Source organism: Saimiri boliviensis, chromosome 8, assembly GCF_048565385.1.
Source record: "Saimiri boliviensis isolate mSaiBol1 chromosome 8, mSaiBol1.pri, whole genome shotgun sequence".
In the NCBI taxonomy this organism is placed as follows: Eukaryota; Metazoa; Chordata; class Mammalia; order Primates; family Cebidae; genus Saimiri; species Saimiri boliviensis.
In genome coordinates this window covers 85,852,902-85,878,744 of record NC_133456.1, presented here as the reverse complement: position 1 = coordinate 85,878,744, position 25,843 = coordinate 85,852,902, and the positions used below count along the sequence as shown (strand labels likewise).

Sequence of the window (25,843 nt, the reverse complement as noted above, 5' to 3'; positions counted from 1 at the left end):
CAGGGGGCCGCATGCGGCCCGTGGGCCGTGGTTTGGGGACGCCTGCTCTAAAGGGATTCTGAAGAAGAAATAGCTATGAACACGCCTGTGTCCCCCTGAAGTACCAGACGAACCTCTTGCAAGGAGCTCTCTGCATCCTTGTCAGTCTCTGTCATATCACCCAAAAGTGCAGCCCACACAGGAAGAAGGTGAACTCAAGAAGACACCAGCACGGACTGGCTGTGCAGGGACAGGGCGGACCGTCTGTCAGCAACTGGACATATCCCTGGCCTGTTCTCCCCTCTTCTGCAGCTAGGGCTCGGGCCAAGAAGCAGACCTAATTCACATGGGGGGATACAGGCATCGACATGCAATGGCCCTGAGACCTGGGGATGCACAGGAGAAAAAGAGCCTTTGAACCGAACCCAGGCCCTCGTCTGTAAAAAGGAGAGGCTGGAGCACATGCTTTCTGGCTCAGAGAAATATCAACCACCCTTTCCTTAAAGTGGACGTGGTGAGGGAGGGTAGAGTGAGGAGGGACTGCAGGTCCCTCAGTGGATGGGGTGGGGGCCGTGGATAGGGAGCGAGGCTCACAGCACCTCCCTGGCTCCCACGGCCATACTGACTGAAGGCATCCTGTGCCTTGGAAGAAGCCCCACTCCCAAGCTCTTTGATAGGCTTTTACTTCGAAGCAGAGGAATATTTGACACAGCTTCCCATGTTTGAAGTTTGGGAAAATAAGTTCTAACATCTTCTCTTCCTGTGGTATGCTGTTATTGTGCGCTCTCTCTCTCTCTCTCTCTCTCTCTCTATATATATATATATATACACACACACACACACACACACACACATATATATATATATATATATATATTCACAGTTTTATAATTAACTTTCTGTTGATTTCCAGAGTTTTATGTATTTTCCAAAACAGCCTTTTCTCCCTCTACTAATGAAAGAAAATGACGACACGGAGGACTTAAATAAAAATGCCTAATTACTTATTTGCCCAAGAGAGCTGAGCAGTCATGCCTGCAAAACACTCAGCATTTTATTACCCTCTGTGAAATATTTTAATTTTCCTCTAAAAGGATTTCAAACAATCCGTGGTTGCAAATGGCAGCGCTGCCTCCTCCGTAATTCAATTTGTTTCCATGAACCTGAGCTCTGAAATCGCCTACACGCATTACTAAGAATCAGGGACCCTCCCCTTTTCTCTTTTGGCTTTTAAAAATCCTGACAAACACAGAAGTTTTGCTCTCACTGTAGAATTTCCACAAGCCTTTTTATCTCCAGGGCTCCAACTCTGTAAGAGAGTGAAGATACTGGTATCGTTCCTGTTTTAAGGGACCGAGAACAGGCCCTGGTCTGTATCTTGCTCCTAGTCACAGACCTGTGGAGGGCCAAGCCTGGGGCTGCCGCAAACCCCTGATTCCAGTTCCAGCTTAATCCAGCAGATTTCTCTGCATGGTGTTGGGCCCTTAGGGAATGCTGGGTGCAGCCACGGTCAGATTTTTGAAAGGACAATTCACGCTCTTGTTTTGGGATGCTGGGAAGTGAATGGAGCTAAGATCAATGAATGATGATTTGAAGAGCACAAATTATGGACAACATTTGCAAAAATGGGATTAAGAAAAACCATAGCATGTATCACCCATCAGGATGGCTACTATTAAAGAAAAAAAGAAACAAACAAAAAATCATGTTGGTAAGGATGAGGAGAAACAGGAACCTTTGTCCCCTATTGGTGGAAATATCAAATGGTACAGCCACTATGGAAAACAGTATGGTAGTTCCTCAAAAAATTAAACATGAAATTACTATATGATCCAGAAAGTCTGATTCTGGGGAATATGCCTCAAATAACTGAAGACAAAGACTCAAATAAATATTTGTATATCTATGTTCAAAGCGGCATTAAACACAAAGTCTAAGAGGTGGACACAACCTAAGTTTCTGTCAACAGATAAATGGGTGAACAAAACGCGATTTATCCATACAGTAAATTCTGACACATGCTATAGCATGAAGGAATCATGAAAACATTATGCTAATGGAATAAACCAGTCACAAAAGGACAAAACTGTGTAACTCCACTCATATGAGCTGCTGGAGCGGTCAGATTTACAGACAGGAAGTCGAATGGTGGGTGCCAGATGTGGGAGGAGAGGGGAATGGAAACTTAACCATTTAATGGGTATGGAGTTTTAGTTGTGCAACCTGAAATGAGTTCTGGAGATGATTTGTACAACAATGTGAATGTACTTAATACCATCGTATACTTAAAAACGGTCAAGTTTGTAAATTTTACGTATAAGTATTTTATGCAAATTAAAAAAATAAAAACATAACTAAAAAAGTTCCCAAACAGGCTGAGTGCAGTGGCTCACACCTGTAACCCCAGGACTTTGAGAAGCTGAGGCGGGCAGATCACTTGAGGTTGGGAGTCGAAATCCCATCTCTACTAAAAATACAAACATTAGCTGGGCGTGGTGGCACGCACCTGTAATCCCAGCTACTCGGGAAGCTGAGGCAGGAGAATCGCACAAACCTGGAAGGTGGAGGTTGCAGTGAGCTGAAATCATGCCACTGCACTCCAGCCTGGGAGTCAGAGCAAGACTTTGTCTCAAAAACAAACAAAAGAGCTTCCAAACAAACCCCATGGCACGGTAAACTGCAGTAACTGCAATGTGATGATTTTTCTAGGAGGCCATTAGAAAACAATTTTATGATAATTGGCGGTCTCTGGTGACCCAGCCAGCATCCTTTAAAGGACAGGAATCAGCAGTGAAGCCTCCCCTGATGCCTGGAAGCCCAACCTCAACAGCTGCAGCCATGCCCGTTTCCCCAAATGCCTGCTCTGCGCTCATCACTCTACTGAGCTCTCACACGCATCACCTAATCATAGGCTCACAGCTGCGTACGAAGCAGGGGCTGCTCTTCCTCCCATTTTACAGTTGTGCACAGCTGACGCTGGGAGAGGCGAGGCTGCAAGGCAAGGCAGGGTCTAGCTAGCTGGGAGCTGACACAGGGGCTCTGGGCCCTGAGCCCACAGAGCATCTCTCCCAGAAGCCTGCCTCTCCCCTGGCCGACACCACTGGCTCGGAGTCACCAGGCAGGGCAGTTTGCCTCATTCATCCCCACACCCCTGCCCCACCAGTGCCGTGGGCCGCCAGTGGACATTGGTCCAATGGATCAAAGAATAATTTTGTGTTTGTGTGTGGGTGCTGCCAACAGAACGCCAGGTGGGACGAACTTTTCGGCAGAACTTGGTCCCCAGGATCATCCTCTAACGGCCTGCCTTTTGAGAAGAGTGAGGTGGCTGTGCAGGGCCAGCAAGCCCTGGGCTTTTCCCCAGAGGTGGGGAGGGCAGGAGGTGGGTGTGGGTGTCCAGGACGACAGAAACCTCCTGGAATGCAGAGGTGCTGCACTCCCGGAGAGTAGACTCCTAGGCTTCCCCAGCTCACCAGTGCAGTGTGTGTGCACGCTAGTATGTGTGTGAGATGCATGGGGTGTGTGTCTGTGGTGTGTTCGTTGTGTATGTGTTGTGGGGTGAGTATATGTGTAGTGTATTTGTCTGTGTGTGTGGTGTGTGCATGTATATGATGCGTTTGGTCTGTGTGTGTGTGGTATGTTTTGTGTGTGTGTGGTGTATGATGTGTGTTGTGTGTGTGGCATGTGGGTTGTGCATTGTATGAGTGTGGTATGTGTTCTGTATGGTGTATGTGTTGTGTGTTGTATGTGCATAGTAGGTGATGTACGTGTGTTCTGTGTTTGATGTGGGTGAAAGGTGGTATATATGTGCTGTGTAGTATGTGTGATAAGTGGTGTGTATGGTGTATGTTGTATGCGTGTGGTGAGTATTGTGTTTGTGTGTGATGAGTGGTGTGTGTTATATGTGCATGGCATGTGTGATCTGTGTGTTGTGTGTGTGGTAAGTGGTGTGTGTGATGTGTATTGTGTGTGGTGATAGTGCATGTTGTGTGTGGTGTGCTGTGTTTGTGGTGTGTTTTGTGTGTGTGGTAATGTGGTATAGGTTTGTTATGTGTGTGATGAGTGGGGTATGTATTTTGTGTGGGTAGTGCACGTTGTTATGTGCGTGGTAGATGGTGTATGTGTGTTGTATGTGATGAGTGATGTGTGTTATGAGTGTTGTATTGTGTTCAATGTGTGGTGTGTGTGATGTGTGTGTGGTGAGTATTGTGTGTGTATTTTATGTGTGGTATTAGTGGTGTGTGTGTTGTATGTTGCATGTTCATGATAGGTGGCATATGTGTGTGGTGTGTGTTATACATGTGCTGTGTTGTGTTTGTGTTGTATGTGTGGTGTGTGTGATGAGTGGTGGTTTTTGTATGTGGTGTGTGTTGTATGTGTGGTGTGTGTGATGTGGTACGTGTTGTGTATTGTATGTGTGGTAGGTGGTATATGTGTGTTGTGTTTATGTGATATGTTATATGTGGTAGATGGTGTGTGTTGTGTGTTTGCATGGCATTGTGTGTTGTATGTGCATGATGGGTGGTGTATGTGTGGTGTGTGGTGAATGTTGGGTGTCTGTTGTATGTGTGATGTGTGTAATGTGTGTGATGAGTACTGTTTTATGTATATGGTATGTGTTGTATGTGTGTGGTATGTATTGTATGTGTGTGGTAGGTGGTGTGTGTTGTGTGTTGTATGTGTGTGGTAGGTGTGTGGTAGGTGGTGTATGTGTGTTATGTTTGTGTGATGTGTGTGTGGTAGGTGGTATATGTGTGTTGTGTGTTTGCATGATGTGTGTGGTGTGTGGTAGGTAGTGTATGTGTGTTGTGTGTTTCCATGATGTGTGTGATGAGTGGTGTGTGTTGTGTGTTGTATGTGCATGATAGGTGGTATATGTGTGGTGTGTGGTGTGTGTGTGTGTATGTCACTGTGTGAGGCTCAGGATGAAGGGTTAGGATGCAGGGACTAATAGCTGTTAAAAACTGGAATTCCCCATCTGGGGTGATTTCCTTTAAACTCTTCTTCGAGAGACTATGTTTGCAAAAAACCAAACACAAAACCCTTGTTGAATTCAACACCCAGGTCCCTGCTGTTTTGCATACCCCATGGCCCACCTCCCCACCTCAGTGCCCTGCTAAGTCCCTTCCACTGCCTTCCACGCTTTCTGACCCTCTTGGCATGGCCAGAGCCCAGTCTTGGGTCATGGCCTGACTCACGGGGACTTTGAGGCTCACTCAAATATTAGATCGAGCCCTGGGTTTGGTGGCAGGAGATCTGAATTCAAGGGCTCTCAGCTTCCCCCCTTCCCCTTTCTCCTTAGCCCTTCCTACCATCTGCTAGGTTCTAAGATTTATGGGAAATACGACACAGCCGACCGTCCTCCCTTCTGGGGTTATTGGCCTTGTGGCCACCTCCATGTAGAATGGGGTATGCTGGGGACCGGCTGGCTAAGCTTGGCTTTTCTATTCAGGAAAACCATCCTGTAGGGGGAATCCTTCCTTCAGAACCATCTGGGGGCTCCAGGGAGATTTGTTTTTCTCTCAGTAGCTTACGTTTCAGAAACATGCCATAAACTTCCAACATTTCAGCTCTGCAAGTGGCCACCCTCAGTTTAATCGTTCAAATGTCAACTGTAGTGGCAACCTCCTCTAAAAGAGGTCTGGTGAAGTAGAAAATTTAAGTCCGCGCGGGTGGTTTCAGTAGACGGAACAGACATGGGCAGAACAGGGATGTTTTCCCAAGGAAGCGCGGTGCCTCCAGAGTCAGAGGAAAGAGCTATTTCCATCTGAAAGCTCAGCTGCAGCAGGAGGAGCAGCAGGGCGGCCAGAGCTGCAGGTGGAAGTCTTGATGCACAAAGCGTTGGAGACCGCAAAGGGAATCTGAGGGTGTGCCAGGATTTCTGAGGCAGGGAAGCAATTTCTGACTAAAAGATGATTCGTGCAGCTTCCCTCTGAGGGCAACTTTAGTTTCTAACGATAAGAAATAAGAATGGAAAGGAAAAAGGCTCTGCCATTCTCAGAAAGGATGGGACACAGGTGGGGCTGGGCCCCTGAGCAGCCTCTCAGCCTGCAGCCTCAGCCCTGGCAACACCCTCCACCTGTGCCCGGGGTGGTTCTTAGCACAGGGAGGAGAAAGCCCATTAGGGGCTAATTTGGTACCACTGGCTCCCCCGAGTCCTCCTGGCCTCACCTCTCAACGTTCTGGCCCTGCAGAAATGCCCAGGCCATGAAGCACCATGTTTCCTAAGTGAGCCACGCAGCTTAAGGTCTCTGGGCCTTTGCAGGGTCGTGCCCCCTGCCTGGAATACTCTTGCCCCCTGCCTTCTTGGTGAATTCCTCCAGAATCCTCTGGGCCCAGCTCTGCCACTTGGTAGTTAGGAGCAATCCTGCAGGATCCTTTCTGCTTCTGCAGTGTGGTTTTCCTAGCTGCGAGATGGGAATGGTCCTATTTGGCCAGCTCATCTGAAAGGCATGTGGAGGGTCAAGAAAGACAGTGGCTGGCACAGCAAACTACAGAGGGGAAGGCTCAGAAAGAGCAGCAGGGGGAAACAGAGTCATGACTGCCTTGGACTGAGCACCCGCTCTGTGTCAGGCACTGTGTGGGGCACTGCACACACCTCAGCTTGCCTGAGCTTCACAACAGCCCTTGGACAAACAGCCTCAGGGCAGAGAAGCAGTGGGAACCTGCCTGGGCTTGGAAATGCAGATTTGGGTTCCAATCCTGGCCTGGTCTCAGACCTGCTCAGGTACTCTCAGCATGTGCCTTAACTGCTCCAACTTCAGGGTTTTTATCTATGCAATGGGGTGTGGTGTCACCTATTCTGTGGGTTGTCATACAAAGCAAGATAGGGTAAGCACCCAGCATTGAGCCTAGCTAAGTAAATGTTAGCAATGATGATATGCTCACTTTATAGACTGAAAAACACAGGCTCAGAGAGGTTAAGTAACTGGCTCAGGGTCACACAGATGGTGAGTGTTGGGGCTGGGATATGAACGTTGGTCTGTTGGACTTCAGAGTCAAACCTCTAAACCATTGCTTCCTGAGCTAGGCCTTGGAACACCTGGATTCCAACTTCACTAACCAATGGGGTGTCTTGGAACAAATCCCTTCCTGTTTCTCAGAGTAAACTGAGGGGGCTGAACTAGGTGGTCTCTAAGGTTTGTGAATCCTTGTAGACCTTGCAATCTATCCTTGCAAATTCTTCTTCTTTTTTTTTTTCAGCAAAAGACATCAGCTAATTGGGAGGTCTATGGATCAATGCTGCCTGAATGGCTGAGGGTAGCTGTGGAAGAGACCAGCTCAGCAAGCAGGAGGTAGTGAGAGCACTGGTATTGGCCATGGGACTAGATTCAAGGCCAAATCCTGCCTCTTGCTGCCACAAGAAAAAAAAAGTAGAAGGTAGAGACAACAGTCCTGCCTTAAGACTCCTATAAATTCATAGTCACTCATCTACCCATTCACATATTCATCCATCCATCTGTCCATTCATCCATCTATTCATCCACCATTCCATTCCATTTAGCAATTAACACATCTATCCATCCATCCATCCATCATCCATCCATCCACCCATCTATCCCTCCATCCATCCATCCATCCACCCACCTTTCAGCTAACGCATCCACACATCCACTCATACATCCACCAACCCATCCATCCTTCCATCCACCAACCCATCCATCCATCCATCCATCCATCCATCCATTTACCAACCATCATATCCACCTATCCATCTATCTATTCATCCATCCACCTAACCACCATTTATTTGTTTATCCACCCACCCACCTATGTATTCATCCATTCACTCATCCATCCACACATCCATCTACCTACCCACTACTCATTCACCCTTCTCCCCTTCTCCCTACGTACCCCTCATCTCATTGATTACTCATCTACACATTTATTCACCAGTCCATTCACTTACACCACCCATCCACCCAGCACTTCCCAAAAGTTTATCTGAGGCAGATGAAAGAAGACCCAGCTGTCTCCTAATCTCAAAAAGCCCGCAGCCTGCATCAGATAGCAAGAAGACAAAGAGGAACTGGCATCCTTGTGGAGGGGGAAATACAGCCTATAGGAGCCCAGCCCTGCCCAGGGTCTTATTTTCCCAGTCCAGGATCGTTTCCCAGTTAAAGCTGATGGGTAGTGAAGCTGGTGGACATTGCATGTCCTTCCTGCCCTGTCTCCTCTTGTATGGTTTCAAATGTCCTGCGATCCAGATTTCCTATTCTGGTTTGGAGGGTGGCTGAATGTCTGCCCTGAGCTGAGCAGCTCCAGGCTCTTAGTCTTTGCCTGAGCCTAAAAAGGGCACCCCCTGGGAGGCCTTTTGCCTCATATAGCTGGCAGGCCCTGGCTGTGAATCTCACCCTCTGGTGACCCCAGACCTTTCTTCCCAAGCAGACTGTAGGCTAGAGGTGCCGCAGGGTTGGTTTCTATGACCAGGAACCTAGTCTGGACATCTGACTCCAACAGCTGGCTTTAGGGTACCCATGGGTCGGCTTTGCCAATAACTGGCTAAACGGTTTTGGGCAATATCCTTTCCCTCTCTAGACCTGATATCTCTGCTGTCTATTTATTTGTTAGCGTCTGTATTGCTACAATTGGAATCCCCTTTCATGGGTGATTTTTATTGCTGAGTAACTACAATACTAGTCATATTGAGTTCTATGTGCTAAGCACTTTCCATTAATTACTCACTTCATCCTCACAACGATCAAAGATTCTCCCCTTCCCTTAGGAAACCGAGGCATTGAGAGGTTGAATAATTTGTTTATATTCATATAGCTGTTGAGGGATTTGAACGAAGGCAGTCTGGCTCCAGAGTCCAAGTTTTAACCACTACCCGGTTACACAGAGGCTCTGCTGTCCTTCCCACATAGATAGCTGTCAGCTCCCAGCAAAGAGAATTATGTGGCCAGGGGACATGTGCCAGGGAACGTACAAGACAGACCCAGACAGACAGGCACAGGTATCCTATGATGCCGGGGTTCTAGGCACAGAGGGGACTCTAGTGCCTGAGAGGTAAGGAACCTGCCTTGGATTACAAACCAAGGACCCCAGTTCCCAGATCCCTGACCCCTCTCCAGCCTCAGCAGCTGCACCTTCTCCTCAGATGGCCTGACTGACCACTGTCCTTTACGCCACCTGGACAGACTCAATCCACCAACATCCGGAAATGACATTTCAGCTTTGACGCCAGTGCTAAAAAGCACTGCTTAATTGAGACTCATCACTGTGGAGAGGTTTCCTCAGCCTTCCTGGCAGATCCCAAGGACTCTTTTTGCCTGTAATTGCATTACACGAATTTCAATCCAAGTCCCCCCACAGAGCTGTGCCCACGTGACTGCCCCTATTGCTGGAAGCCCATTCTGGGAATTGCCCTGTTCCCCTCTCTGCCACGTCTGTATGGGGAGATCATTATCAGCATCCCAGTTATTTTAGGAAGGCCTGGGGAGCAGGATAAAGCATCGTTGATCTCCCTTGATTCCCAAGTTGGGTAGGTTGGGGAAAGAAGACAAACATGTTGTCATTTCTGGGATCACCCCCAGGGTTCTCTATCAACATCTGCACGTGTCCTCTGACCTACTTTCCCCTTTGTCAGTTCTGCCTCCTTTAGCCTGCTGCTCCAGGGTGATGCAGGTGGCTGCTCAGCTGCAGCAGAGGGTACAGGAGCGGCTGCCTCTTCCTCCTTCCCCTACAAGCCCTTGGCTCTTTGCTGCTGACTCACGCTCTCTTCCCCCTTTCAATAAAGCTGCTAGCAGCTCCCACAAACCCAACCTGATCTCGAAGGTTGCAGCTGGCTCAGGGGCAGAAGGAGGAGGTCAGCACTCAGCACATAGGGAGGGTAAACAAAAAACCTTATCCGATCACCCAGATGCTCATAAGGCAGAAACAACCCACATCTGGGAGCTGATGGACATCTGGATGGATGAACTTCTGGTTTCTCTTCAACCAGTGCTGGTTAATTACAAAGGAGCAACCTCTGCTTCTAAACAAGATAGGGTTTACAGCATGGTGATTCGAGGCAGCTTAGCTGAGACAGTAAGTTGAGAGTTTTTCTTATCAAAATGAATTGTATTACTACTATTACTAACAACATCATCATCAGTGGTAGACTGTGAAAATGGCCACAGTTATTCTCCTTTTTGAATCCATGTTGTTTACAGCACCTCTCATCCAGAGGTGAAGCAAATTATCCCACTCTGAATCTGGGCTGGACTCCTGACTTACATTGGCCAAGAGAATGTAGCAAAAAGTGACAACGTGGCAGTTCAGAGCCCAGGCCTCAAGAGATCTTGCACACTTCTACTCTCTCCTAGAGGCCTGTTGTTACCATGTGAACAAGCCCAGGCTGGCCTGCTGGAGGAGGTGAGACCACACAGGGCAGGAATGAGCCAGCCCAGCTGAGGCCATGCTAGATCAGCCTACAGACCTGCCAAGATCAGCAGAACTGTCCACTTGAACTCCTGCAGATGCAGAAAAAATCCTGGGCTGAGACCGGAAGAACCATCTAGCCGAGCCCAGCATGAACTGCTAACTCACAGGACTTTAAGCTAAATACACAGGTTTGTTTCATCCCACTAAGTTTTGGAAAGCACACTAACAGAAAGTTTGTGTGTGTGTGGGCAGGAGAAGTCGGGGTTCAATGACAGGATTTAAAAACCATAATTAACAATAAAGGTTTGTCACACAAACATTATAGCAATATTAATAGCACATTAAGTCAAAGAGAAAAATGTTGCTTACTATCTGACCATACCAAAATATATTAGTAGGATTCGAGACTGTGAATCACATTGCTCAACCTGCCCAGTACCTCTGTACCATCCCATGGATGTTGCTCCCTTTGGTGGTGGATGTTACTTACCAGAATCTTGGTGGTGTAGGCGCTGTTGATGGCGATGGCATTGACCAGCAGCTCCATGGTCTTGGTGTTGATGGAGCTGGGGTCGGGGATCTCCTTATAGTGGACGTCGCCGACATAGGCTTGTACCACTGTCATGCGATTGGTGGTCAGCGTGCCTGTCTTGTCTGAGCAGATGGCTGTGGCATTGCCCATGGTCTCACAGGCATCCAAGTGGCGTACCAGGTTGTTGTCCTTCATCATTTTCTGGGAGAAGGGGCAGGTGAGAGGGCAACAGTGAGGAGAGGGGCGGGGGAGCATGGGGTGCCTGGAGGCACTGGGTAAACACGCAGTCAATAAGGCAGAGCCCCCATGGCCTGCCCCTTTGCTCCCGCACTTGCAAAGCACCTTGGCTGTTGCGCCCTCCTACACCTGGGCTTCTTTTGTGTGTGTGGCCCTTTTCTTTCTCCTTTAGTATCTGAACCATTTAGAAGAGTCAGTTAATTGAGTTCACTAGTTTGGATTATAGAGGTAATCTATATTCTTTATGGGAAAAAGAGGGGGGTGGAGTGGGGCAGATAAACAAGATAGGTTCCTCTCTGAGGACTTTAAATGTTTTTTTCTTATAGACTAACATAAGTTTCTGTTCCTTATTTGGTCATGGGTTTTTTTGAACATATCCTCTTTCACTGGTGCCTGGTTTTCACTGTCATTTTAATTTTACCAAAAGTAAATAAATTGGGATACAGGAAAATATCAAAGTATTAATGTCATTATCACTAGGTGGTAGAATTACAGATTTTTATTGTCTTTTCTATGACTAACATATATTATCACTTGCGTAATAAAAACTGCACATTTCTTTAAAATATATATATATATATACACACACAAAAGGGAAAAAGAAAACATTTTGACTATAAGCTACCACGCAGAACTAGGTACATCTTGTATATCAACATCCTTTCTTTTGACATTTATAACAAAAACAGAATATTCCTATACATAATATTTTCTTCTATCTGCCTTCTTTTCTCTCTGGCCCAACTCCACACTCACAGCTTCTTCTAGGTTCTCAAGCAAATGAAGGAATTATCAGGAAAACGCTCATGTAGCAGCTGAATCAGAGTTCTAGGCTGTGCCTAGGAGTTATATTTCCTTTATTTTTGCTCCTCATTATAACTCTTTATAACCAGGGTAAAAAAGAAGTAGAGTTAGAATAATTTTAATAGAGCTTTATGTTACTAAAAATGAGTATTAGTAGGATTACTCTCTTGCAGTTTCTCCTACTGTAACTTATGATAACAGTAATAATGAATGCATGTTGACAGATCAACAGCAACTGGAATTTGCAACCCATGTTACAGTTTGCAAAGTCCTGCTGTGAATTACTTGCCTGATGTTTTAAGAATTCTGTGGAACGGAGAAGATTCTGGTAATCCATTTTGGCAACTGAAGAAATCTAGGCAAAGTGACCTAACCAGGGTCACGCACCTGGAGGGATTTAAAGCTGGGATTTGAACCTACCTCCGTTTAACCTCACAGCCTGGACCTTTCAGTCGGGCCTCAGTCCACCTGCACTCTCTGAAGAGGGTTTGTCTGTTGGGCTCAAGAATCTCTAAGTCTGTACTGTCCAATATGGTAGTCGTATGTATTGTGACTACATGCATAGGCTACTGAGAACTTGAACGGTTGCTAGTCTGAAGTGAAATGTGCTGTAAGTATAAAATACACATCAGATTTAGAAGATATTAGGAAAAAAGAAATGTAAAAGTAGTTCTTCAATAATTTTTCTATTGATCATATGTTGGATTGATAATTTTGACATATTGGGTAAATTATATTATTAAAATTAACTTCACTGGTTTTTCACTTTTTTTTTTTTTTTTTTTTTTTTTTTTTTTTTTTGTTGATACGGAGTTTCGCTCTTGTTACCCAGGCTGGAGTGCAATGGCACGATCTCGGCTCACCGCAACCTCCGCCTCCTGGGTTCAGGCAATTCTCCTGCCTCAGCCTCCTGAGTAGCTGGGATTACAGGCACGCGCCACTACGCCCAGCTAATTTTTTGTATTTTTTAGTAGAGATGGGGTTTCACCATGTTGACCAGGATGGTCTTGATCTCTTGACCTCGTGATCCACCCTCCTCGGCCTCCCAAAGGGTTTTTCACTTTTTTAAAAAAATGTAGCTACTAGGAATTTTTTCTTCTTTTTTAAAAAATTATTTTATTGTATAGAGATGAGATCTTATTATGTAGCCCAAGCTGATCTTGAACTTCTGGGCTCAAGCGATCCTCCTGCCTTGGCCTCTGAAAGTGCTGGGGATTACAGGCATGAGTCACCACGCCTGGCTGCTACTAGGAAACTTAAAATTGCACAGGTGGCTCACATTCTGTCTCTTTTTGGGCAGTGTTGATCTAAGTGGTGAGTCATCTCTGTGCTCTTGATGGTGGCTCCCAGGTCCAGGCTCAGAGAGGGCACAGTCTGCCTCTCCTGTGTTGGGGTGCTCTCCTAAGTTTATCAAGTGACTGTACAGGTAACACTATCTAAGATGAGCGAAGGTACTGGGTGCCAGAGATATGAACTGCAGAAGGCACAGAGGCCTAAAAGCATCTGTTTATGATTCTCCCAAACCAGCTCTGTACAACTTTCAAGGACATCCCTGGGCTCAGTGAAGTGACTGTGGACCAGGCCCCCTACTCATGGGTGTGTTAACAGTCACCCTCTGCTGGCCCCGGGTCCCAAAGTTGCCTCTTGTTGTGACTTGTTTGGGCTTTGGTTTGTGGGGATGGAGTTTCTTCAAGAACCCTAAAACAGGAAGAAGATAAGGGCCGTATTCGTTACACAGAACTGCCACTTTCTGGCACCTGTCTGGAGATCTCTTTCTGTATGAAATTACATCGGAGAGCCCAGCCCAAATTCCAGCTTGGAAACTGACGCTCATGCCCTCCCGAGGCTTTGCCAATTTCTCAGAGTGAATACCTTGTTTATAAACATGGCCACGCCTCCACCCTCGCAGGGACATTCCGGCATGGAGTGCTGGGAAACAGGAGCCCTAAGCTCGGCCCTTCTAGGTGGAGAAAACATGGGGCAAAGGGAAGAAAATGAGACCCGGGTGTGAGAACCTGGGGGTGACCCAAGTAGGGTCAGACTCGCAGTGACTGGGCTCTGCAGACGGCCATGGCCTGGGTGCACATAGAGGTGCGGCTCTGCCATCAGGGGGGCGCTTAGAAGGGTCCCAGACCAAGCTTCCACAGAAAACATTCATGGCCCCAGGTCTTCATTTAACTGCTTTAAAATTTCTTATACTTTTAGCCTCTTTCCCGAGGGGAAGAGGCTTCCATGAAATCAGACTTCCTTTTTGTGTTCGGCTTACCCCTCCCACTTTAGGGAGCCACCTCTGAGATTAGTTTTACAAGCACTACGGTTACCTGACAGGTCTATGACTGAGACCGCCAGACTTCTGCATAAATTTGGCGGAGTAAGGATGAGTTTTGGCTTGCATGGTGATGTCTTTATTACTTCAAAAAAAATTGCTTTGATTATCGATGTGTAAAAATCGTGAGAGTTTACACGACATCCAGATTTCTGGCTTCTTTTGGAAAAAGGTGACAATGTGGCAGTGCTGGGCCTGCACCCTTGCCAGGCGGGGTGTGACTGGGCTGAGTAATGGCTGCCTCTTCAGCCAGGGTATGGCTCTCTGGTTTGCCACAGGCCCCTGGACTCTACAAAAGCGTCAGAGTTTTGGGGTCCTGCATACATTCTTTTTCTGAGCTCCCATTGGGTCTGTGGGCTTCTTCGTTCACCTCCCAACCCCAGCACTGGCCCCAACAGTCCCGCCCAGGCCCCCAGCTGCAGCTGTATCAGCTGGCTGGTCCTGCTCTCCTTCCCTCTTACCTTCACCGAGTAGGCCAGTGAGATGGTGACGGCCAGAGGGAGCCCCTCGGGCACGGCGACCACCAGCACTGTCACACCAATGATGAAGAACTTGACAAAGTACTGCACGTAGACGGGTGTGCACTCAGGCAGCCACGGCTTCTTGTTGACCACGAAGGTGTCCACGGTGAAGTAGAGCACCAGGATGATCACTGTGATGGCCGACATCACCAAGCCTGCAATGTGAGGGACACATGCTCGGGGGGTTCCCAGAAGTGGGGGCCATGCGTGGTGTGGACTAAACCTTTGGCTGAAAGGTCAGGTTGACCCCAGCTCACCTCCCAGCTCTGGCACTCCTTGCTTTGTGACCTGTGGCAAGTTCTTGAGACCTTGATCCTCACTGAGCCTTGGTCTCCTGCTCTGTACAACGAGGAGGCGTATTTCCTCCCCGGGATTTTGTAAGGCTCAAATGTGATAATGCATGCAAAGTGCCCAGCACGGTGCGCAACACACAGTAGGTGCTCAAGAGATGTGTGCCGAGTGACTGTGTGAATAAACGAGGAACGGTTTGCATAGAGCTTTCACACAATAATGATGTGAAGTTGGTATTGTTTATTTATTTATTTACTCGACAAACACCTTCTGAGCACCTATGAAACGCCAGGCACATCTTAGATCCTAGTTTGGGAACTAGGAACCTAGCAGCAAAGAAGACAAGAGTTCTAGCCCTTGAGGAGCTGACACTCTAGAGGAGGAGGAAGACAAAAAACAAACAAACAAAATAAACAAATACATGAACAAGCCAATTTCAGATATGGCTACACACTATGAAGAAAAAGGCCAGGATGATGTGATAGAAAGTGACATGGTCGGGGGTAGGGAGTGTTACTTTAGCTAGGGTGGTCAGGGAAGGCTTCTTGGAGGAGGTGACATTTGAACAGACACCTTTGCATGGTGACCTAGGGGAAGAACATTCTAGGTAGAGGAAATAGCAGGTGGCTTTTTTGAATGGGGAAACTGAGTCTCAGAGAGGGGAGGTGACTTGCAGTCACAGGTGAGAGAGATGCTGTAACTGTAGGAACGTAGTTGGGGACCTGTCCTGACACCCTGGGGTATGGCAACCCCTCAGGCATGGGCACGGAGACCACTAGCACCATCACGCATGGCCATCCCCCATCTGCTACAGGTGCTACTGCATGTGCTTCGGAGACTGCTCACACCTGCAGCCTCTGACAGAGGAGGAGCCTGCTAAGGTGACTGGAGTCCCCTTGTTGGGAAGTGCCTGGGAATGCACTCTCATCCCAACCTGATGGCCACCATCCAGTGGCTGACATGGGGGTACCAAAGCTCAACCATCTGCTTCGACGTAGGACAGATCCTAGAGTTCTGGGTGGCATGGATTTTATCCTGAGGACAGTGTGAGCCATGGAGGAGGTTTGAGCAGAGTAGGGCAGGGATGGATTTGGGCTGCTCCAGAGCTCCCATGGGATTGGGAGAGGCCAGGAGCTCTCTGGAAATCTTAGCTGTCTTTGGCTTCACCCCTGGCCTGGACCTGTGCCTCCTGTAGGTCCCACCGGAGAGCACCCCATCAGTAGATCCCCTGCCTACCCAGCTCAGGGAATTCAGCCCAAGAGAGAGGCAGAGATGGGCTGTGAACCCAGGAGTGCTTGACTGTGAACTCCATTCTTGGCAGGGCCAAGGTGCAAGAAGGAGGGGAGTGAGGACTTTGAAGGCCACGGGGTTGTTCTCATCGCTTAGTTCCCTGCCCTGTCAGTGCCATGTTTCCATGGAATATTCTGCCTGTGATGGTGGCGATGGCGGGATGGAGGATAGAGGAAATCCCTGGGCCCATAGCTCTCCACCCCCACCTCCAGCTGTGGAGCCTCAGAGCCGGCTCCAACCCTGTCTGACAGTGGCAGGGGCGGGAAGCCAAGTTTCTAGCAGCCGGGAGCTGTCACCAGTCCCCCAAGTTTAAATATAGACAGTCAAGCCTGTAATCTGCTTCCCTTCCCCATGCCGTGGTGTCTATAATTAGAGCTAGGGAGACAGCCACAAAGGATCGAGCAGCCAGGTGGGAAGGCCTTGGCGTTTGCTACCTCCTTACCTGGGAGGGAAGCCTGGGCTGTGCCAGAGTGTCAGGGGCTCACTTTGCAGCTGGGCCAGAGGGGCTGTCGCCAGCCGTCACCTGCAGTTACCACTTTAGCTGGGATGCCCCATTTATTGTGCTGGGGCTCAGACCATGGGCTTCTCCCTGGGCTCCTGGCGCTGTTCCTCAACCTCTTTAGTTTTTCCTCTGCACTGTGGCCAGGGTGGTCATGATAAGGCCCAAACCCATTCCTGCCCGCTTCTGCTCAAGTCTCTTCCATGGCTCCCACTGTCCTCAGGATAAAGTCTGTGCTGCTTAGAACTCCAGGCCCTGCCCCCTCTCTAGCCACCGCACCTGCCAAGTGCTAAGGCTTTGTATGCAGCGCCTCCTTTAACTCCCGCAGCTATCTGTGAAGTGGGGACAACTATTGTCCTCATTTTACAGGTGAGGATATGGAGGCTCAGAGCTAGCAGAAGTTACTTTCCCAAGTTTTCACAGCCATTGCCGGACAAGAATGCAGGCCATCTGCCACCAGAGCCTGGGCTTTAAGCGTCACTTCTATGTCACTGAGTGCTAATAGAGGGCCTACTGTACACAGGACTCACTGTGGACTTCCGGGTGGGCTTCAGGCACTCATTCAAGCCCCTCACTTTGCAGATGAGGTAACAGGCCCAGCTTGGGGCAGGGCTCTGCCTGGGGTCCTCCTGTGAGCCCTGTGCCCTGCCTCCCACCCACTGCACTCACCCGCCTTCCCGATTTGCACAGCCAGCTTGGTGAGCTTGCCCTGCAGCACGGACTTCTCCTTCTTGTGCATGCTGGCCTTCTTCCTGTCGTCGGCGTCGCCGCCCTCAGCACTCTTGAGGGGCTGCATCTCCATGGCGGCTGCCCCGTCCTGCTGTTTGGCTGCAGGGGGCAGAGCATGCACGTGTACACACACAGATACACACACACACACACACACACACACACACACACACACACACAGGTCAGCCCACAGGGTGGGGACAGTGGCACCCACCCATGCCTGCCCAGGGGAGGTGCTGACTGCCCGGCCTGAGCCCCGCATGGCTGGCGCAGAAGTCCTATGATGGGGGGCCTGCCTCTTCCAGCTGGAGCTATGGATCCTAGTGGCACTCACTGCCTCGGACCTGGCATCCGGGATATAGCAGGGACTGATGCTGTTACCCTAGAACCCCCCTCTCAGTCTGAACAAGCCTGTGGGTCCTACCCTAGGTGGTCCCTTGTCCTTTCCCACATTCAGACAAGACAGACAGGCTTGGGCTCTACCCAGCTGGCCTTTGGGAACTGTTGTGGGATATTAAGTAGCCACCAGACAGGAGGGACTGAAAAGGTAAAAGAGGGCGGCCATGGGAGCCAAGTCGCCATCCCAGTTGGTGTGGCCTCTTCCATGCAGGATGGACTGGAGGGCCCGTGACCCTTTTGGACAGAGACTGAGCCAAACTCTCTACCTCTCAACCTCTAAGGATCTCAAAGTCTTCAGCTGAATGGGCGGCAGAGTTCAAAGGCTGGGCAGATGCTGGCCCATGGGTGGCCCCCTCCTCACTGGTGGACACCTCTTTATTTGGCTTGGCACCGTGTGAATCACAGCTACACCCCCAAGGTCGTCAGACACCTGCAGGGGTGGATGTGTCTGCCTCTGGCCCCCACCAGTCTCTGTCTCTGATGTGACTCTCAGAGCCAGTGGGGAGGGGCCTCAGGGAACACAAACGCCGGTTAATACGAAAGGGTTACCTTTGCTCTGGCTGGCGTCCACATTGCCATCCTGCATTTTACCTACACGACAAAAAATTTTAACAGACAACAGAGAACAGACAACACACAGTCGGTCATCATGAAGACGCAACAGGCCACGGACATTAATGTCACAGATGGAGGGAGGGCCGTGCTGACTGCATCCCTCTGTGTGGGGATGCAGGCTGGGGAGGCTCCTGCAGCAGGGGCAGGCCTGGCCACCACCTTAGCTGTGGGGCCTGCCAGCTGGGCAACTCCAGATTCTCTAGGGGGCTCAGGAGGGAGGTTCCTGTTGGAATACTTTTGGCCCTGAACGTATTGCAGGTCAAAGGGCAGTATTAGAGGATGCAGGGGACAAGAGTCTGCTGGAGGAGGCAGCAGAGAAGCCCTCAGGCCCCCACACCAAGCCTTTTGCAACTGATCTGGTGTTTTCTGGGTTGAGAGAAGGCAAAGGGAAACTTGTTTAGTTATATTCTTTTCATTTTCCCATAAAAGAGAACAGGCAAAAGAGAGAGAGAGAGGCAGGAAGAGAGAGAGAGAGAGAGAAAGAGAGAGAGAGAAAGAGAGAGAGACAGAGATAGAGAGAGAGTTTCTAGAATGGAGAGGAGTTTGGACAAGGCACTGAGGTCAATGTGTTCCTTAGTTTTGGGCTTCAAGAGGGGCAATTCTTTCTCTTTCTCCTCCTGAAGAGTGTGAAGCCACCCAGGGATGACCCCTTGCCCAACACCTCTGAGAGTGACCAGAACAAAGAGTGAGCAGGGGCCCCCATGGTGGTATATGAGGGACCCCAAGTGTGGCTGGGGTGTTGGTGAAGTGCCCTAGTTCCCAAGGAAACTGCTGGCCCCTTGGTAGGGGTATGGCTCAGACTACAGTAGCAGGATAAGTAGTGTCGGTGTGCATCCCTATCCCATACCAGGGCCTGGTGCTGCATCTGCCCCTCCCACTCATCAGAGTTGCCTGGGAGGCCTCCACCCCAGCCTTGGCCAGGAGCTTGTGGGCTGAGCGTACAGTGTGGGTACTGGTGGCCTCTGTCTCTTGCCCAGCACACTTGCCTTCGTCAGCACCCTCCTGTCCACTGGGCCTGCACGCTCACCTGGAGCTCTGCCTGCTTTGCCTACAGGCCTCACACCCTTGGGACGGGTCTGAGAAGGCTGGCCATCGTTGGATGATGGCTGCAATGTTGATTCTCACAGCTCACATTTCAGGACAACCCACCACGTGCTGGGCACACACATAGGCTCCGAGATTCCATCTAATCCTCACCACAGCCTCACCTATGAAGGGTGTGCTTGTATTGTACCCATTTACAGATGAGAAACTGAGGCTCAGAGAGGGAGGTGACCTGCTTGGGTCTCAATGGGTAAATGGAGAGCTGGCCCCAAAGTGCGTGCTTACTTTTGTCCTGCCATTGCTTCTCTAGAAGCTGCTGTCAGGGAGACCATGAACAACACCCCTCAGCACCTCTGAGCCCACGGGAGGGGAGTTGAGGCAGCACTGCTGGGGCAGGGTTCCTGAAGTCTTCAGTTTGCCACCAACTAGCTGCTGGTTCTACATCTCCCAACCTCATCAGCTTCCACTTTCATAAAGCAGGATGAGACATTCACCTCCCAGAGTGCCCCAAAGTTACCTTCATAACAACCACTTGCACGGTTCAGCCTTTTGCAGTTTCAAAGGGCTTTTGCAAGTGTCATCTCTTGTCAGTCTTCCCAGTATCCCTGCAAGGTGGGGCAGGAGGGATTTTCATCACTCTCATTTTCTAGATGGGGAAACTGAGGCCAAGGGAAGTTCAGAGGCAGCCTGCATTTAGGAGTATCCTCGGAATAACCCCATGGCTGCAGGATTAGTTCATCACTGTCACGGTGCCCACTTTCTGGGTGACTCAGAAGGAAGAAGTGGCTTCCCCGAACCTCACCCAGCACTGTCTGTCCAAGGGTAAGTGCAGAGCTGTCCCCATGGCAAAGGATCAGTTGCCCACCCTGGACTTTAAAGTGAAAGACTCCCTGTGTCTCTGTTATAAAATTCTTTCTACCGAAACACAAGAGAAAAAAGCTTTTTAGAGTAAGCAGGAATGAGTAACAATTATTTTCTGAAATAATTTTACTGACTGGGCTCAGGGGCACCAGGGGACGCCACTTCAATAGCTGGTTTTAGAAGGCTCAAAGGGGCTTTTATTTGCATTGCATATTATCAGATGCACTAGCTGGTATGTGCACTCATTAAGCCCAGCTAGCAATTTCCTCTTTTATTTCCACAGTGAACACGTGGTCAGAAAAATAATCACCAACGCGTATGTTGGAGGAAGGGGGGATGTTCTGGGAATGCTGAGGCACAGATGGCCTGGCTTCTCAGAAGCGAGGGACTTATTTGGGGCTCTCCTAGGCCACACTGGTGCTCACCTGGCCCTAAACTACGGTGGAAAAGCCAGCTTTGGCCCCATGTGGGATCTGGAGATGAACTGTATTTCAGGACAGTTAGGGGTGGGGTCCAAGATGGAGCCCTCAGGCAGGGTCTCAGAGGCCTTTCTCTGTGTCTGGAATCAGATGCACCTTTTCCAAATGGGTCTATTCTTTCTGTGCATCACAAGGGGCCTGGGTGTGAAGTGCATGGATGAGGAGGATTGCTGGGAACGTGACCTGATACACAAGCTCTAGGGAGACAGATCACTGGCTGGGAGACTTGGGAAATACCACTTCTCTTTCCTGTGCTTTTCTCCTCTGTGACATGGGCTGATGCCACCAAGGTGATGTTTATGAAAGGCACTAGAAAAGCACTGTGTAAACGTTGGGAGTTAGTAGTGATGTATTATTATGATTGTTGCCCAGGCTGGAGTGCAGTGGCAGGATCTTGCTTCACTGCAACCTTGAGCTCCTGGGCTCAAGTGGTCCTTCTACTTCAGCTTCCTGAGTTGCTGGGAACATAGGTGTGTGCCTGTATTCTAACTATGCCCAGCTAATTAAACAGTTTTTTTCTTTGTAGAGATGTGGTCTCACTATGATGTCTGGGCTGGTCTCAAACTCCTAACCTCAAGCAATTCTCCTGCTTCAGCCTCCCAAAGTGTTGGGATTACAGGTGTGAGCCACTGTGCCCAGCCTATGATGTATAATATATATATATATATATAGAAATGGAGTCTCTCTCTTCTATCCAGGCTGGAGTACAGTGGTGTGATCTTGGCTTACTGCATCCTCCAAATCCTGGGTTCAAGCGATTCTCTTGCTTTAGCCTTCTGAGTAGCTGGGATTACAGGTGCTCACTACCATGCCCAGCTACTGTATGTATGTGTGTGTATATATAGATATATTTTTTTGTTTGTTTTTTTTTTTTGTATTTTTAGTAGAGACAGAGTTTTACCATGTTGCCTAGGCTGGCCTCCAACTCCTGACCTCAAGCAATCCACCCGCCTCTGCCTCTCAAAGTGCTGGGATTATAGGCATGAGCCACTGTGTCCAGCCTCATGATGTATAATTAAATGGGATCATAACCATGATTACAGGTCATGTATTACAGAGCGACACACTAGTACGTGTAAAAGAAAAATAAATAATAATGGCAATCATAATGCTTCCAAGATGAATGGACCACACCCATCTTTTAGTTGGGGGCTTGGGAGAGCAGGGTCAAAGGGAATATTGGCACCCTATTTTTTTTTTTTCTCCATATCCAAGTCATTGTGATTTGGCTCAGAGGAAGGAGGGGAAAGAACACTTAATTCCCTCTCAATCAGCAAGGCTCTGCCTCGTGCCTCTTCAACTGTGATGTGCTCTCACCTGGAGTCTGGAAAGCCTGTTAAAATGCAGATTCCCCTTCAGCTGGTCTGGGGTGGGGTCTGAGAGTCTGCTTTTCTAAGGAGCTCCCAGGTGATACATAGGCTGTGAGTCCTGTGATCACATTTTGAATAGCAATGGCTTAGAGCATTGTTTCCCTGAGTATATTACAGGGCATACCAATCCCACAGGATTCAGCCAGGAAAGGTCTTACAGTCAAATCAGCCTAGGAAACTCTGTGTCTCAGTAACTCTCCACTACACACCAGCATATTCAAGGCTCTAAGTGGTCCTATAAACCAGGAAGAGACCAATTCAATCCACGGCTCTTAAACATTTTTGACTACAGAATCCTTTTCTTGGGGTGAAGACTTCTTAACATCCTTGTAAAACTTACAAGACATACTCCACTGGGAAATCCTGGATCAGGAGGAGAAGCACACATTTTAGCGCCAGCCAGGTCTGGGTTCTGGGTTCAAATCCCAGCTCTGCTACTTTTTAGCTCTGTGACCTTAGGCTAGTGTCTTGGTCTCCTTGAGCCTCAGTGTCCTCATCTTTAAAGTGGGGACAATAAAACTCCTATTATGGGGTTGTCACGAGGATTAAATGAGACAGTGAACATGAAATGCTTTCAGTCATGCCTGGTATGCAGTAGGTGATCAAGAAATAAAAGTTTCCCATCTTTCCTGCCATTTTTCTTGGGATATTTGGGGTTTTCTGCTGCAATTTGGAAGTGAAACTGCCTTTTCTTCTGGGACTGGCCAACCTGGATGGGGTCTGTATGTTCACAAAGCTCAGCAGGCTCACTGCCGTGGGGAAAGTGGGTGCCCCCTCTGGGTTCCTTCTCTTCCAGCCATGGGTTTGCCCACATGGGTTCTCCTTGTCACCCTCAGCCACCCCTCCCTGAGGCATGACACCTCCCACTCCCCAAGCTGTCCTTCTTCCTCCTCCTGTGCCTGAAATAGACTCACACCAGAATTAGTCCTTCTTGGCAAGGCACTGCTCACAGAAGTACCTTACTCAGCCCTGACACCTACTAGGTGCTTCCGTCATTGGATACTTTGAATGCAGGTGGCTTGGGCAGAGGTCTAGGGCAGGGGATGGGAGGCTATGGGGAACAAGTCTCTACATTTTGCAGTAGTGGTGAGGAGTGAATGATATAATGATTGAGAAACCCATAGCCCAGTGCCTAGTATGCAGAGACGGTGGGAAAAAGATTTTCCCCTGCCCTCGGCTTCTCTGGGGCTCCCAGCCATCAGGGTTCCATCATGTTTTCATTAGGTAACATAATAGTCCCCCATCATGTTTCCATGATGGAGCCCTAATGGTTCTTGGCAGTTCAGGAGCAGTCTGGGGGATTATTATATTACCTAATTTGGGGAGAGGGGTGGCATCTGAGTAAACAGAGGCCTTGTCTGTTGCTCTGAAGCCAGGAGGGGATAGAAATCTGAAATCTGAAGGCTTTGGGGCAAGTGAATGGAATTCCTTCCTGCCTATGTATAAGAAGGTTAAGATGCAGACCCCAGTACACAGTGGCAGCCCCTCTCCCCCACCCTCCACCCCTGAGATCCAGGACAAATGCTCCAGCACAGGCAACAGCAAGAAACACCAGTCCACATCCGAGGGATAGAACCAGGCCCGAGCCCAAGCGAACCCCCTGCCCATTGGCTCCGTGAAAGAGAAGAGGAAGAAATGTTTACTGGTGGCTCAGCCATGCTGCGGGACAGGGCCAAGGAGCTGAATCTCGGCCTGGGTCCCCTTGCCTCGAGGAAATTTTAGAGTTGAGGGCCGGAGCCTTTGCTGGGGACCCAGATGCCAGCTTCAGCCCAAGTCCTGACCCCAGGCCTTCTTCCCAAAGCCAGGGCCAGGAATACGCTTAGGAAAGGGCCACGCCGGGTGGGATGCTGCTTCTTGGGAGCCAATCTGAAGCCAAAGTCTTGTCCCTTGTCTGGGCTCCACGGGGGGTCAAGGGCCCGGCAGGAGTCAGCACCTTTTTGGCAGCTGCGAGGCTGACAGGGTGCAGAGCTGACTCCCCGGCTGTGGCTCCTGTCTTAAGCGCCTGCCCCATGTGAGAGGGTGACTGTCCCAGCGGCCCATGCACATCCGAGATCTGTGCAGTCCAGAACAAGGAAAGAAAGCCCAGAGTTGGGGTGGGGGAGAGACGCCCATCCAACCACGACCAGGAGCTCGCCGTGGGAGACATACCATTGACTAGGCTGGCATTCGCACTATCTGCAGCATTTGAAGCTGCCGCACCGTCTGCTGCTGCAGGGGGGTGGGAGGGATGGAAAATGCAGTGTCACAATGGAGAAAAGCAACAACAACAAAGACATGAACCCACTTGCGGGGAGGTAACATGACTCTATTCTTAAAAAAAACATCCTCCATTGGAAACAAAGAAACTCAAATTTGAGGTGGGGGTGAAATGTTCCATAGAGATGCCGCAGAGGTCAAGGGGAGAAACTCAGACATGGAGGGTCTTTCAAATAAAGCATGGCGGATGACCAGGAAGGTTAGGTGGGATGGTGCTGGTCTGTGCTAAGGTCTGGACCCTGCTGGTCCAAGCAGTCAGGAGAGTCCCCTGGCAGAGAGGGTTCCATAAAATGAGGGAATCTGGCCAGGAGTGGAAAAATATTCACAGGCAGTGCAGGGTGGGCACGGACCACTCATAATGAGTATTCTCCATGACCATCATCTCCATACACCAGGGTGTTCTGGCAGAACATTTGCTAATGGTAATTACTTTGACTTAACTGGATTCATGCCCTGATTCAGGCCACTGCCTCCTTCCCTAACTGGCATTCCAGATACTGCTTTGGGAACCCTCATGTGAGATGCCCCCCAAATTTAAAAGGTGACATCAAGTATGTTGCATTTTGTATGAGACAGAAAAGGCACTAGTGAATTTTTCTTAATTTAGAAATTAAAAGTGATATGAGATGGCTAAATTCACACCTATTGCTCTTTCTTGGGGGTGGGGAATAGTGTTCTATGGGCAGGAGAGGGAAGAGGCCCCACTGGGTGTACCACACTGTTGTGTGAGGGCATGGGCTCCCCAGGGGTGCTGGTGGGGAGAGCAGGGACTGGGGTGGGGGGTCCTGTGATGGTGAGCAAGCTTTGTGTGCTGGTATGCAGGGCTGAGGGTGGTGTGGAGATGGTGGTGGTGCCACTTGGCATTGGCCAGTAGGATGAGGCACTGTAAGGGCAAGAGGATAGAGTGGGGTGTTGGCTTGACCCACAGGACTGGAATCATACGAGGGTGCAGAGGAGGGTCTGGGGGGTGGAGCCACCCACAGGCATGTGGCCTCCTCCAGCTGTGTGCTGGTGGTCTAGGGGCAGGGCCCAGTGGCCAAAGCCTGCTGCTATTTCTAAAAGCCCATCTACCCTGAGGGTGTCTTACTGTACCTGGTAGCTGAAGGCCATCCCCCTTCTTCACACCTGTGTGATGATTTTTGAGACATGTTAATGAAGGAGAAGCACACAGCCTTATCTGCCCATGCGCACACACACAAACACACACACATGTGCGTACACACATGGCCACACACCTAGGGTCATC

The 25,843-nt window shown here is 49.3% G+C and overlaps 1 protein-coding gene across 16 annotated transcripts in view; it reads right to left on the bottom strand.

The window, feature by feature from the left end:
• The window catches only part of ATP2B2 (ATPase plasma membrane Ca2+ transporting 2), a 401,304-nt gene that overhangs the window by 37,803 nt on the left and 337,658 nt on the right, over positions 1-25,843 (bottom strand). For 6 of the 16 annotated variants that reach the window (XM_039478683.2, XM_039478684.2, XM_039478688.2 and 3 more), the window contains 6 exons: positions 25,690-25,722; positions 24,490-24,549; positions 18,522-18,563; positions 17,514-17,672; positions 14,705-14,919; positions 10,835-11,077 (listed from right to left, as the gene is read on the bottom strand). In XM_039478683.2, the coding sequence (XP_039334617.1) occupies positions 10,835-11,077; positions 14,705-14,919; positions 17,514-17,672; positions 18,522-18,563; positions 24,490-24,549; positions 25,690-25,722 (752 nt within the window). The remainder of the gene's footprint in view (positions 1-10,834; positions 11,078-14,704; positions 14,920-17,513; positions 17,673-18,521; positions 18,564-24,489; positions 24,550-25,689; positions 25,723-25,843) is intronic. The other 10 variants (XM_039478690.2, XM_039478693.2, XM_074404790.1 and 7 more) reach the window with 3 other exon arrangements.